General features: G+C 38.1%; 1 protein-coding gene across 2 annotated transcripts; it reads left to right on the top strand.

Moving 5' to 3' along the window:
- Positions 1-243: 243 nt before the first annotated feature.
- On the top strand, positions 244-13,855 carry LOC4345386 (rRNA (cytosine-C(5))-methyltransferase NOP2C). 2 transcript variants are annotated; one of them, XM_015792703.3, is made up of 12 exons: positions 244-557; positions 2,105-2,429; positions 2,869-3,016; positions 3,195-3,332; positions 5,535-5,597; positions 5,994-6,115; positions 7,869-8,106; positions 8,424-8,617; positions 10,210-10,310; positions 10,895-10,976; positions 11,343-11,407; positions 13,263-13,855. In XM_015792703.3, the coding sequence occupies exons 1-12, from the start codon at positions 394-396 to the stop codon at positions 13,375-13,377; spliced, it is 1,755 nt and encodes a 584-aa protein (XP_015648189.1). In that variant the 5' UTR covers positions 244-393; the 3' UTR covers positions 13,378-13,855. The 2 variants fall into 2 exon arrangements, with proteins under 2 accessions (XP_015648189.1, XP_066159776.1); XM_066303679.1 differs by having other exon boundaries at positions 8,409-8,617.
- Positions 13,856-14,911: the final 1,056 nt, after the last annotated feature.

Raw genomic sequence — 14,911 nt, 5'->3', positions numbered from 1 at the left:
AACAAAGAAGGCCAGTTAAACAAAGCAGAGTTACTGCGAGAACCAAATTCTATTTCTTATAAAACTTTGGTTACCTATGTTTGGGAAACTTCTGACAACTACAGTCTTTTTTTAGAGTTCAGCTATCAAAGTCCCTGAATAGTTTAGATTTACATTCAAATTCTGAGAAACGTTATTATAGTTATAAAATTCAGAAGATGAAATCCAATTTCCTCATATTCTCACCGTGCCTGCGTGCCAAGCAAACAGGGTGTAGAAAACTAGAAACCCTCGCAAACCCCAGACGCGTTGGGCGTCGTCTCCCTGCGCCGCCTCCCCTCCCTTCTCTCCCCATTCCGCATCCTCCCTCCTGCGCGCAATCGCTTCCAGGAGCCCCTCCCGCCGCAGCCGCAGATGGATTCCTCCGCCTCCGCCTCCGCCTCCCCCACGGCGGCGGCGGCGGCTGACGCGGACCGGTACACGTACAGCCCGAGGCTGCGGTGGCAGCCGGAGGTCGAGGAGTACTTCGCCGCCGCGTACGGCCGCGACCGCTTCGCCCGCATCTCCGAAGCCCTCGCGTGAGCCGCCCCTTCCCCCTCTCTTGCTTCATTCCTATTCTATTCATTGATGAATGGGTGTGCCTTAACTTTTAGGTCATCTAGTGTCTTGGTGTTGTAGTTTGTTGCTTTCCTCGATTTAGACAAGCTGGAGCAAATTCTGTTGCGTGCAGCTCCAAAATTTTGCGCGCGCTTGGTCCTGGGCAGAGCGGCCATTGCTTGTTTTATACTTTGTTTTTTCTCAGTTTAGGGAACTTGGAGCAAATTCTATCCGAACAGATGCTCTGATTAACATGAAAAGGATTGGCTGTTATGTTATCCTGTAACTGGTTTAGTAAAATGATTGCTCGAGCGGAGTTCGATCAAGCTAAACCATGCTAGATTCTGGAGCTAGCCAAACCAAGTATGATTCGAATTGATGTGGCAAAGCGATTACAATTAGCAAAAGGAGCAAATTCCAGCTTCCCTCCAAAAAATGAACACTGCTTAACTGTAAATGCTGTCTCACGATTATTTATACTCGTTTTAACTTTCCAAAAAAGTTCTTTTCATTTGGCATTTTTCAAATAGTTGTCATGCAAAAAAGCTTGAACTAGTGCTTGAGAATCTTCTGGCTATCAGGCTATATAGTGCTAATAGCACAGAATATTGATTTGTTAGCCGTAATTATTACATATATGACCCATCATTTGATAAACATATCTTATCACTTTTAAACAAAAGGGGAAAACCACCCGTTGCTACTACCATTGGATTAGCGAAGGATATAGATTTAGCTTTTGCGAAGTTTGCACCCATTTGCTGGATTGTTTTTACTTCTCCATTCTTTTTCTCCAAATTTCATGCTAATCAACACATCCATCAGAGACCATTTCTAGATTTGCTGGATTATGCCATCTAATCAAATGTACCATGTTTCAATCAGTTCTGGTACTTGCAGTTGCTATTTTCTTGTTCTGAACTTTCAGCTTTTAAGGACAATGTCTTAATACTCAGGCAAATGATTTGTGTACGAACAAAACTGCATGGATGTACTTGATTGGATTTACTTAGTGATAAATTCTCTGTGGTTCCAAGGTGGTGAACAATTCAAATGTTTAGGCTGGAGAAAATGATTCAAGGAATAATATCTTGGAGCAGCAATGCGTCAATCTACTAGTGTTTTTTTCGTAGAAATTGATAAGACTCTTAGCTAAAGACTGTTACTGGTTGTTGACTTATCTGGTTCCATGATTTTCATTTAGCTTCCTTTTTCAATGTAACTAAAGAACATGGTTTTCCAGGGAAGAGATGAAAATGAAGAGGCTTCTGTGATATTGGAAACGACAATCTTTATCTATGCTCACCTTTTTATTGGATTCTCTGTTCTTGCATGTCTACTATAAAGATTCTTTTGCTATGCTCACCTACTCAGTAGTTACTAACTACAGATCAGTGAAAGACTGAAGTTCTTGATGACTTGACCAAAACGGTCAAATAAAAGATTGAGCCAGTTCTACAGTTTCATGCTAGTTTCCATTATAAGTAAATAGTGTTAATTTTGTACTAACTATTACTTTCTTGATTAGGCATCCTTCTTGTTACTCTTGTATTCGTGTCAATACTCTGAAGTCTTCCACTGATGCTGTCATGCATAAACTGATGAATTTGGTAGATCAGAACGGACTCTGTGGTGGAATTAATGGTTTGGAGATTGGTCAGCAGAATGGTGGAGAGCAAGCACATGAAGGGAATTCTGTGGTGCATAAGTGCCCATATTCTGGCCTTGACAACGTTTTGTTTGTACAAGGTTCAGGACCACATGCACTGCACTACAATAGCCAACCTGACCAATCTATTAAGGAAGTGATTGTAAGTCGAAAATGTGCAGAGTCGGTTCTTAGAGGAGCCCAGGTATGTTTTCTTATGTTTGTGTGTTTGTGTGCTTTTGTATGTGCATTATGTTGAGATGTACCGAAAAATGGCTAGTCCTAGCATAGGAGAATAAGTTGTTTCAAACTTTCCGTTGATCATTCTGTAATTCTTTTTTTTTTTGCTGCATCACCTCAATCCTATGTGGAGCATGGGGAGTGCTATATAAGTGTATGAATTCACTGTAGTACTTGCTGTTGGACTGGATGGTGACTAGTAGCCTTCAATACCTATCTTGTTTTTTTAAATAATGCTTTTCCGCTCATGTTGCTGATTGTCTTTTACTTTTTCCTTTTGGATTTGGAAAATTCAACATTTCAGTTCGAGGTTGTATCTTTGCATGCTTGTTGCCAGTTCATGCTACTAGAAAGTCCACACTCCCAAATATTTTAACTTTCCTTTTCATTTTCTTTATATTCAGGTGTACATCCCAGGAGTTTTAGCTTGCAGCTCACATGTTGAAAAGGGTGACAAAGTTGCAGTGTCGGTTGCTATTGAACAACCTGCTGAGGATGGTGGTTGGACCGTTGGTATAACACGAGGAACTGTTTTACAGGGATTGCAGTCAGGCAAGCTTTTCAACTGAAAAATTTAAATCCTTTTTGATAGCTTATTGATAAACTGCAAATACTCTTTTTTTTTTTCTGTACTTCATGTATGTTAGTCACTGTTACAGTTTTAAGTGTGAGGTTGTTTTCCCCAGCTAAAAGTCATACACATAACGCTATGAAATTCAATTCTTTGCAGATGCACATCATGAAGAAAGAAAGGGTTTGTACATTGGTCAAGGGATCACTGCAATGTCAAGGTCCGGAATATTTCGTGTTCCTCATGGAGTTGCAGTGGAGATGACTGAGAGGGTGTACAAGCTCCCATCTTTCAATGGTACATTTACTTCTTTGCTGCATTTCTTGGCTATTTGTATGTAACACGGGTACAAATACACTATTGTATTTCATTCTTTTAATATAAGGATAGAACTGGCAATTTGATAGGTGAATTATTTTCCCCCATATAGTATGTTGTGTGCCAATTCATGCAACTAACTTTGAAAGATGTGAGATCTCCAGTTTGGCGATCACATTCATAGCTGACTTCTTTAGAAGGAGCATTCATTATAAGTAGTCATGCATGGGTTTGACAGCCACCACGAACCAAACAATGAAGGATATGAATTAGTTCACGAACAAAGTAATTCCTTTATCTTGTCATTTGAATTAGACTATTTCTTGAAGATACAGAGTTCAGTGTTACCGGGACCCGCGTGTCCAAAAAAGTTTTGCCGCGTCGACACACATCTCTATGTCGACGCAGGATGACATGCATCGGACACTGCTAGCGCGAGTCCAAGTCCAAAAGGAGAGTTGCAATCGCTACTGCTGTGCTGCAGCCTGCAGGGTGAAGAAATAAAGCTCTAGCAGCAGTCTTGTAGTGTGGAGTAGTACTACTCTACTCCGTAGGGATAAAGCATGTGGGGGGAGAGAGAGCAGGTGGGGGGAGAGCAGTGTTACTGGGACTTGGACTCGGGTGTACGACTTGGCGAGCTCTAGAAAATAAGATTCGGTGACTCGTCTAATATATAGAAGTTCTAATAAAAAATATTATATAAAATAAGATACCAACACATAAAATAGTTGGTTAGACACAATACTACTGCACAGAAGATGCCATTTATATGAAACAAGGAAGTCAAAAGTGCATGCTCTCTGAGAACAGCATCCTGCCATCTCTCGTGAGGCAAAAGCCTGTAAAACTGCAAAAAGGAACATTATCTCTCCTCTCTCCCCTAGTGTTACCGGGACTCCCGTGTCTAAGAAAAATTTGCCGCGTCGACACGCATCCCCGTGTCGATGTGTATCAGACGCGGGACGACGCGCATCGGACACTGCTAGCGCGAGTCCAAGTCCAAAAGGAGAGTTGCAATCGCTGCTGCTGTGCTGCAAGGTGAAGTAATAAAGCTCTAGCAGCAGTCCTGTAGTGTGTAGGGATAAAGCATGTGGGAGAGAGAGAGCAGGTGAGGGAGAGAGGAGAGAGAATGTCCTTTTTGCAGTTTTGCAGGCTTTTGCCTCACACGAGAGATGGCAAAATGCAGCATGCACTTTTGACTTCCTTGTTTCATATAAATGGGATCTTCTGAGCACTAGTATTGTGTCTAACTAACTATCTTATGTGTAGGTATCTTATTTTATATAATATTTTTTATTAGAACTTATATATATTAGACCAGTCTCCGAATCCTATTTTCTAGAGTTTGCCAAGTCGGACACACGAGTCTGAGTCGGACTCCAACTATCGAGTCTGAGTCGGATTCCGACTCTTGAGCCTGAGTCACGGTAACACTGACAGAGTTTGTATGCATGAAAAAAAACATCTGAGCTTAATTGTTATTAGGACTGTCAGTGAGTTCTGACTGCAGGCTTGATCTTGGTTCGGATTCGGAGGAAACTTGGTCAGGCTTGAGCTTGGCTTGTGTAAGCTCGTGAACAGTATAGCATATGTTTCAAGAACAATCTCTTGATAAAGACAATAAATTTATTGTTAATCACATTGGCAACAGGACGAGGACTAAGAGAAATATGTGATGCTAAGCTGCTGTGTATGCATACTAATTTATACTTGATCTACTAGTTTATCAAATACAAAAAAATTGTGCGCACAGCCAGGTTGGCGATCTATTCAAGCTCGGTTCAACAAAGCCTGAGAGCCTAGGCTTTGGCTTCGGCTAAGCTCATTTAATTTTCATTTCACTTCTGATTGTAGATTATGCCTACTATTGTGGCCTACTGATCACATGACCACGCAAATCCTCATATTAGAGTTTGGGCTTTGCATATTCTTGGTTTGATGCATGGTAAAAATATTGCGATCTCTGCATAGAGCCAAATGGTATAGGGTTGTTGATGGGCATCCCTACTTTTGAAGGTTGATCGGTTGACCTCTTCTTTGATTCGAATTTCTTAACTGAATACCCTTGTTAATGCCTCTATGAATACTTACATTTTTCATTTCATATTTGCATTTTATTTATTTAGTATTGACTGATCTTCAAATGCATGATCCTAAATTTTGTTTCTTTATGTCGTCTAGATGTGCTCGAAGGGGAGATATTTCTTCAGAATCTTCCAAGTGTTGTGGCTGCTCGTGTCCTTGGTATGAATATAATTTTTAAGTTAGCAAAATTTTCAAATTTATGGCAATATGGCTGTTTTCTGAAAGTCTTAAGTCATCTTTTATCTGATATTATGTCCTTTGCTGTGTGATGTATCGTATATTTATGTGGTAGAAATGCTGAAAATCTTAGGTTTGAATATAGTTATTGAAGCAACAAATAAATAAGCAAATGTTACTGCTAAAAGATTGAACTAGCAAATGTTACAGTAATTGAATAGTTGTCACTTGTCAGTTTGTACATAGCATATAGTTTGCTGACTTTTCTTTCTATGCAGAATATGATAAATATTTTTCTTTTTAGTTCTGAATAGCTTAGGTCAAAATTTTACAGCCTAATTTGTTATGTACAGTACATAATTTTCTATTTATTTGTAGATCCCCAGCCTGGAGAGCGGATTCTGGACATGTGTGCTGCCCCAGGTGGGAAAACAACAGCAATTGCTATCCTGATGAAAGACCAAGGAGAAATTATTGCCCTTGATAGATCTCACAATAAGGTTAATTCTTATGTCAGATTGATTATATGATGTCAAATGGAGTTATTCTAAACAGATAAAATGAATATGAGGGAACTTACCTGGTTACGTTTTTCCCTGCATGTCGTGTCTGGGTCATGGCTTCATGAACAGTCTACAAAAGGTTATATACTCAGATAAAGACAACAAATTGAAGTGTTAATAGACTTACAACGGCTATAAAAATGAATATAAAAATTTATTATTCAGCCAAAACACAAAGTTTGTTTTAGCATATGTAAAGAACAGTAAATAATGTCCCTATGTTTTGCAATGCAATATGGCATCTTGTGAAATTATAATGTGCTAAAAGATATACTACATTTTATCACCATCTTTTGGCTAATTTTTGTTGGTTGGAAGCTAAAATCCATAACATGCAAGATGGAGCAGCAGCAACACTTCTTCCAGTTTCTTGGCCAATTTGTTTATTATGTCTTCTTCCAGTTTCTTGGCCAATTTGTTTATTAGGTCATTTAGTGTAGCATACTTATAAACTATTGTTTTGCATATCTTATCTCCTACCCTTATTGATTACTCTCTCCATCCCAACAAAAACTCAACCTAGGATAGGATGTGACCTATCCTTGTCCAGATTCCTTGTCCTAGTATAGGCCCCATGCTATCCTAGGTTGAGTTTTTTTGGGATGGAGGGAGTAGATATGATTTTAGGCTAGGTGGTCCAGCTTCATGCAAGGGCATTTTTTTTGTGGGGCACTTAAGGGCATTTGTCTATGTAATTTATGAAGGAAATAGAAAGATAACCCCAAGTCTCCTATTCCTAATTACTTTTTTCTGGAACATGCAGAGGAACTGGCATGTCATTATTTTAAGATGAAAGACAAGGCCTTGGACAAGGTCATGGCCCTATAACCCAAACTCAAACACTAAGTATGAAGGGAAACCTACAAGAAATACAAAACCAACCAAACAATCATGAAACAGAGCTATCTATCTAATAATAATGCATCAATACAAATAGCTCCAAGCCACAAGAGCATCCTTGAAGTTCTTCTAGTCTTTCACTTAACCAGCTATTTTGGTTATATTCCTTCCTCAATCAGTCCCCCGTCCTTCACAAAGTGCCATTTTATTAAAGTAATCATCCCCCAGACAGATTTTTACCCCTTTTTTATGTACTATCCTGCATGCCAGCATTCTTCTAGAAAACCCCCAAAATATATTTCCACATTTTTTAGCTGTATGGAAACAGAAACTAGTTATTATGCAACATAAGGGTCTTTGAAGGTCATTTTCATGTCACGGTGTAGGTTGTTTGAAGGCCATTTTCAAATCGACACATTAGGAAATTTTGTGTGGCATCAAGAACTGAGTAACACATGTACTCCCTCTGGTTCCATAATTCTTGACGTTTTGGACAATGACACGGTCTCCAAAATATATGTTTTGACTTTATTTTTCTATTATAATATATGCAATAAATAAATGCATGTTTACTTTTTTCATAGTACTTTGAAGGACAAATTTATATATGTTGTTCTAGTTCCTTTAAACTAAATACTTTTAAAGTTATTGATAATCAAAGTTACAAAAGTTTGACCTCAACCTTATCCAAAACGTCAAGAATTATGGAACCGGAGGGAGTAATGTGCAATGACGATACCTATAAAACTAACCCTTTTTTCAATCATGTGCTCCCACTTTACATAGGGTGTATTTTTCATCTTAGAAGTCATATTACTTTGCACTTTCATAATATTGAAGTAGATTACAGGTGATGGATATTTTGAAGTTGGCCGCTGAGATGGACCTAAATTGCATAAAAGCTTATAAGCTTGATGCACTCAAATCTGTACGGAAGACCAATGAAGCAAAATATATTGGCGAAGCAGGCAGCCGCACTGATGCAATTGTGACACTGGCAGAGGACTCTGAGCCTTGTATTAATAAAGTCGATGCTGGGACTACTAATGCCAGTGAAGACAGTTCTACTACATCAGTTGTTCAGACTGGTAAGGGACATGCAAATTTGTACCCATTTCTCTTCATTTTTTATTATTTAATTTTATAATGGTGGGTGAATGCGCATGACACACCCTGGGATCACTTATATTTAATTTTATTATTTATTATTTAAATCTAACCTTTTTTTATTACTGAAGTTACAGCTATTTTATATGGTTACACTTTGCACTTTGCGGAGACCAACTAAACACTCAGAACATAATTTTCCCTAATAGATATATGCACCTGTGCCTTAAGTATATGTCGTTCTTAAGCTGAATTCAGAAATTTGATAATTTTGTTTTGTTAGATAACAAAAAAACAGATGATAAAAGATATGTGAGCAAGGCAGACCTCAGGAAGAACTTAAGGCGAATGAGGAATGGACCAGGAAGAAATAACTGCTCAGGTGGTAGAGTTGAAAATTCTAAAGGATTTTTGCCCAATAGCTTTGATCGTGTCCTCCTTGATGCTCCATGTTCTGCACTTGGCTTAAGGCCTCGCCTCTTTGCTGGTGAGGTAAGGGTATTGCTAGTTTGCCTCACCATATTTAGAGATGCGGTTGGTCATAAATTGAGAATGCCTTTTAGAATTGCCCTTTTACTTTGTCTGTATGTACTCGTTCCAATTCTAAATGTAGATTGTTTTAGCCTTCTTAACTCTTTCCTAATATAGGTCATTTTAAAACTTGTATGCACCTTGTTCACATTTTCTTGTTTTGCCTTGCCAAATAAATGGTACTACTCCCGCAAATAAATGACTCATCTTTTCCAACGTAATATAAGTGATGGACAACAAAATCTTTTCAGTTACTTTCTTAATCCTCGTGCACAAGTAAAAAGACTTACAATTGGAACAAGATGGAGGACCACTTTTCTTTCATTTGTAGAAAAGGTGCAATGCAAATGATAAACCTATCTTTAGCAAGTAAACCTACATGTTCAGGATCTGTTTCTACTCTGACAATGGGTATTTATGTTTAGTGTCCATACTCTTAGCTATGCATCAGCACGCACACCTACAATGGTACATTGGGAAATGAGTTATTTTATCATGTGTAATTCTTTTAACAAAAAATGGATGTTTTTAGTAAATTAAAATATTGGACATCCAGGCCAATTATGTTCATTCATAATTTGTAATCAATATTGAAAATGTTAACCAAAGATTCGAGTTTACCATATTTTAAAATAAAAGAATGGTATGTGTGGCATTATATGTATTTGAGGTATTTTAAAGAGTAAATTGCATTGGTGGTACACGAACTTATTAGGTGGGTGCAATTTAGTACATGAATTTGTAAAATGCACGTTTTGGCACACGGACTTATCTAATCCGTGCGAACTAGGTCCAAAATGGTTTAGCAAGGTTAATTTTACCTAGCTGATGTTAATTAGGATGTGGCATGCATACGTATAGTGAGTATGCATAAAACATGCTATATTTATAAATTTATTCTCTACTTTATCTTGAATTTTGTATGTTTCTAACCCATGCATCATTGCTCATTTGCCCGGTATTTTATATCTTTCTCTACAATCACTATATCTCATTATATCTTTTTATTGAACAGGTGCATGTCTAAGTAGCAACCTTCTCATATATATGTTTACGTAGTATCCTAATCAGCACCTAAAGCAACAAAATTAGTCATGTAATGTCCTTTTGACCTTAGTTCGCACACGCAAGATAAGTTCATGTACCAAAACGAGCATTTTACAAGTTCATGTATTAGATTGCACCCACCTAACAAGTTCGTGTACCGCTGATGCAATTTACTCTATTTTAAAAGTTGAAATTACATATTTTAATATGTTGGTTAAAATTATCTTTGTAATGCTTATTCTGATTAAGGAAACATTTTTATACTGTAATGATATGCTAGGTACATGAAATTCATTAATAAGTTGAAATTTATCAGCCTATGGCATCTCATATTCTGTAAACCTGTACCTTGCCATGTTATTGGAATTTCCAAATATGTCATGTTGTAATAATCTTCTAATTGTTATAGAAGTTTGATTTGCATCTTTGCATTCCACCAAGCTCAAGTATTTATCATTTTATGAGTTGCTACAACTTCTAATATTTAGTGCATTTCAATGTGGCAGGAAACGCTGGAATCACTGAGAAATCATGCGACGTACCAGAGAAGAATGTTTGATCAAGCTGTCAAGCTAGTTCACCCTGGTGGGGTGATTGTTTATTCCACGTGAGTGTTCAACATTTTATGTTATTACTGTGTATGAGAACAAAAATTATGTTACTAAGAAAGATGTTAAACACACACACGTGTGTGGTAATCAGATATCCATTCTATTTGTACTTGAAATTGCGATAAACTACAGAGCTCTAGACAAACTTAGTGTTGGATCCAGAAGAGTAGTGTTCAACGGCTATAGACGTATCAGTCGAGGATATTACTTACTGAGCATAGCTTTAAAATTAGATACCTTCTGTATTCCCTAAACCCAATAGTAGGTCTCCCCTTTCCTCTGTTTATAGATTGTACATAAATAACATAATCCAGATTTCGTGTACAGTACAGTTAGCTAGCTGATGTACCAGTACTAAAGAAAACATAATAATGTTGGGCATGACATTCTAGTCATACATGCACATTTTGTTGGTATTCAGGTAGTGAAACAGTCAAATTTGTCCCATCTATATGTATTGATCGGTATTTGGTGGAAGCTTTTTATGTGGTCATTCCAAAAAACACATAACTTACACGGTTATTCTATCTGGAATCTACAATTCTACATACCATTTATCCTAGTTGTTTCTGCTTTGTAGGTGTACTATAAATCCAGGAGAAAATGAAGCTTTGGTCAGATATGCATTGGATAAGTACAAGTTTTTGTCGCTCGGATCACAGGTAAGTTCCATGATGTAATTTGCTAAATTGCTATGGTGAGGATTTTTAATTAGTAATTTATTAGATGGAGAACTTGAAATGTACCAGCCAAATTGTATGTTTTACAAATTATAATTTTGTTCAGTTTCGTTACAGATATGATGACTAATGGATTGATTTGAAACTGATAGATCTCACTTTAGACAAAGTTGAACCAAATTAAAGTCTGCACATATTTAATCTTGCTCATGCACTTCTGTGACAAACATGCCTTTCTTTTTCCTAACTTAGGATAGTAAATACTTGCCCTATCTCTGCAGTTACAATCAATTATATTTGTTACTTTTGTATGCTCTATAATTTCATTGTCATTGTTAATCTTTTCAGCACCCAAAAGTTGGAGGACCTGGTATTGTTGGTTCATTTGAGCGATCAACCAAGAAATATACTGAGTAAGATTCTTGCTATATATTTCTTGGAACATGGGACCTGAACCTATCCAATTTCTGTGATTATGTTATCGCACACCTATCTGAAAACACTGAAATACGGTATTATGCCATAATTTAGGAAAACTTGTATGTAACGGAATACGGTAGATTTGGATTGCATCACAAAGTAATGTAGTTTTGTAGGACCGATATCTGCTATAGAGGTGGGTGAATATAGCATCAAAAAGTTCTTCCCCAAAATAATCGTTCAAAAACCTCTCTGAAATATCACCCTTAGACCATAGTTACGTGACAAGCTAGATCTAGGAGGAGGTGAAGAAAAGTTGCAAAGAACCCTACTCAGATGAGGGCTTTACCCTCTCAAAAACTTCTCTGAAATATTTCCCTCAAGACTATATATGACAAGATAGATTTAGGAGGAGCTTAAAAAAGCTGCAAAGAATCAAAGGGCCTTTTTGGGGAGCTTTAAGATTCTGAGAAGTAGCTGGTTGATAGCCAGCTTCTGAGAATCTAATTCATTTTCTGGATTCTACAACTACAGCTTCTCAGAATCTAGACCAAAAGTTGGACTGTTTGGGGGGAGCTTCTGATTCTGGGAGAAGCTCTAGTAGCTAGAAGCTCCCCAAACAGGCCCAAAGTATCTCGCTTAAACCCACAAAATCCCCAAATCCTTCGCCTCCCTCATTGCTATTCCGTACTTCACCACCCACTGCTCCCTCGTCACTACCTCGTACTTCACCGCCTCAGTCGCTAACCTAAGCCATCGGGGGAGAAAGGCGAGGGATTTTGTGGGTTTCAGGGTGGTATTGTAGTGCGAAGGGGCAAATTTGTAATTCTTCCACCACTCTTCTCTGCGGAGGGGCTAGCTGTAAATGTGTTGCCTACGTGGAATGCCACGTCGGTGGTTAGCTTTGGTCAAACGAGATTTGGATCGGCTATGGTTCATTAAACCAAGATTGTGGACCTGGATGTGCAATTTTCAAGTTTACGGACCTAAGTGACACCCGCTCTCAAGTTTAAGGACTGGCCATATATTTTACTCATTTGAATTTATTTATGCAGTTTAAATTCCCGTCATTTAAATTCCGCAGAGGTTTCTGCTTCTCTTCCTTCCTGTTTCTTCGTGAACCCTATGCTTGCACACCAAACCTTGTGAAGCCCGTTGCAAAGATCGCCCTACACGGTGTACGTCCATCGTGTGCCACCTTGTGTCCAATCTTGTCACCCGGCGTACTGATCGTTCTGGACCCCAACTCCTCTCTGTGTTTAGTCCCGATCCCCGCCACTGACCAAGATTGACCTCTAAGGATCTTAACTTCAGTTACACCTTGTCACATGGCATCCCGATCGTGCTAGACCTCTGCTCCTCCCTTAGCATAATTCTGGTCCTCACCATTGAACAAGGTTGACCTAAATCACCTGCACACACATAGACTAAACAACTGATTTTGGGCACAGGGGAACCTGACCCACGTTAGTCGCACGCAAGTCCATAATCGCCAACATTCCAAACTAAATTTCCAACCAAAACCAACTCGTGGTGTTCCCAAATTCCTTGCCAATTTTCCACCACAAGTAAACCAAAACAACACTTGGTTTCACAAGTTCCTGATGAGAATACCATTTTGCATGCCTAGGCATTAGCAATCTTTGTTAGCTTGATGTGTTGTCCTTGTACAAGAGAACTGTTTTTGCCAAATGAGCTGGTGGGTCAATCAAACTGATGGATGGGCCATTTTAATAATCCTATCGTTATGTGCTATATGGATAATAATCTCCTTGCTATTTGCTACTGAAACTATGTTTTTACTTTTTCCCCCCAACAGTATGTTGAACTGATAGAATGCTTATGCAGGGAGTGGTTGACAAAGCATGAATCACAACTTGTCCAGAGATTCGATCCATCATCAACTCTGGATACAATTGGTTTCTTCATTGCAAAGTTTGATGTTGGGCAGAAAGACGACTGACGTAAGGGGTTCTCTTGAGCATTCTATTTTGGATCCTACACTCTGAAACTTGCTGTTCCTGACTTCAAATATCTCAGCATTAACACTTGCTGCAGTTAGATCATTTCAGGGCCCCAATCATTTTTCAGTATGAATGGGAACCAATATCCCATATCTGGTTTCCCAGAAATTTTGTGCTCAACTGTCAATATTAAATTATTCTTTGTCCAAGGGATTATTGTTTGTTGTAATGAAATGCCAAGGGTGACTGGTTGAAAGTAGAAACATTTGTAAACCCAAAATGATAGGGACTTGAGATTTTAGATGTTGGGTGGTGGGGATATGGAGCTGGAAGAGTGGAGTTGTGCTTTGTATGGCTTAGCATATTTAACTAAATCAATTTCTTTTCTATCACATGGCAGTATAGCATACTTTCTCCGAGGAAGGTGGTTTCTGACCTGCATTTTTAAGAATATTCTTCATAGTGTTTGTGATTTTACATGTGTGCTTCCATTGGCTTCTTCTCCCAGCAAAAGTCATTCGTGTGCTTTGCCTCTAAAGTTTAATTCTCATTCCTGCCGCTAATTTCTTGTAGCGTCTCACGTTTAGCTTCAGTAGACTCTCACTGCATATAAACTGTCTTACGTCTTTTCCACGAGAGAGTACAACTAAAAAAAAATGTGCATAACCTGTATACACCACACTCATGACCATCAAACTTGCATGTGCCCTAAACATTAGTACCAAATATATCAAACGGCACAGACGTGCGGTGCGCGGATATACGCATTCCTACGGAACAGACGTATGCGACGAGCAGCCTCGTGATAGGATATGCTCTGTGCTCGAGCTTGCTCTCGATCATCAACAAGTATGCCATCACCAAGGCCGTGCTGAGTTCCCTTCAAACTTTTAAAAATTTCGTCACATCGATTGTTTGGAGACATGCATAGAGCATTAAATGTAGAAGAAAAAACCAATTGCACAGTTTACATGTAAATTGCGAGACGAATCTTTTGAGCCTAATTACGCTGTAATGTGGTGCTACAGTAAACATTTGCTAATGACGAATTAATTAGGCTTAATAGATTCGTCTCGTAGTTTGGCGGTATCTATAATTTATTTTCTTATTAGTCTATCCGTATACGTCACAATTTTTTTTGGCTAAACAACTAAACACAGCCTAAGTTCAGCTACCTGGCCACCTCACTGCCATGCAGACCACAAAGAAGTTTGCGCCAGCTGCTCATATTCATATAAATGTCATACATATGTTAGAATATATATATATATATATATATATATATATATATATATATATATATATATATATATATATATATATATATATATATATAACATCTATATAAATATGGACAATGCTAAAAAGACTTACAATGCTAACGGATGAAGTACCTTATTAATAGCCGTTATTGTTAGAAAATAAACAGATCAATATTTCCTTTTTTGTAAAATGGTTCATGTTTTAATGAACTATCCCGTATGGGTGTTCATTCACAATGGTAATATATAATTTTATTTATATAGCAAAAAT

Source organism: Oryza sativa, chromosome 8 (assembly GCF_034140825.1).
Source record: "Oryza sativa Japonica Group chromosome 8, ASM3414082v1".
NCBI classification, from domain to species: Eukaryota; Viridiplantae; Streptophyta; class Magnoliopsida; order Poales; family Poaceae; genus Oryza; species Oryza sativa.
Note: the sequence above shows the minus strand (reverse complement) of the source record. Positions and strands in the feature narration are given on the sequence as shown.

Bases quoted from the DNA above. Each gene is read 5' to 3' on its own strand.
- LOC4345386 (XM_066303679.1), top strand. From the start codon at position 394: ATGGATTCCTCCGCCTCCGCCTCCGCCTCCCCCACGGCGGCGGCGGCG. The intron at 2,430-2,868 runs GTATGTTTTCTT...CTTTATATTCAG, and splicing joins CGGTTCTTAGAGGAGCCCAG to GTGTACATCCCAGGAGTTTT. The intron at 8,107-8,408 runs GTAAGGGACATG...TTGTTTTGTTAG, and splicing joins TACATCAGTTGTTCAGACTG to ATAACAAAAAAACAGATGAT.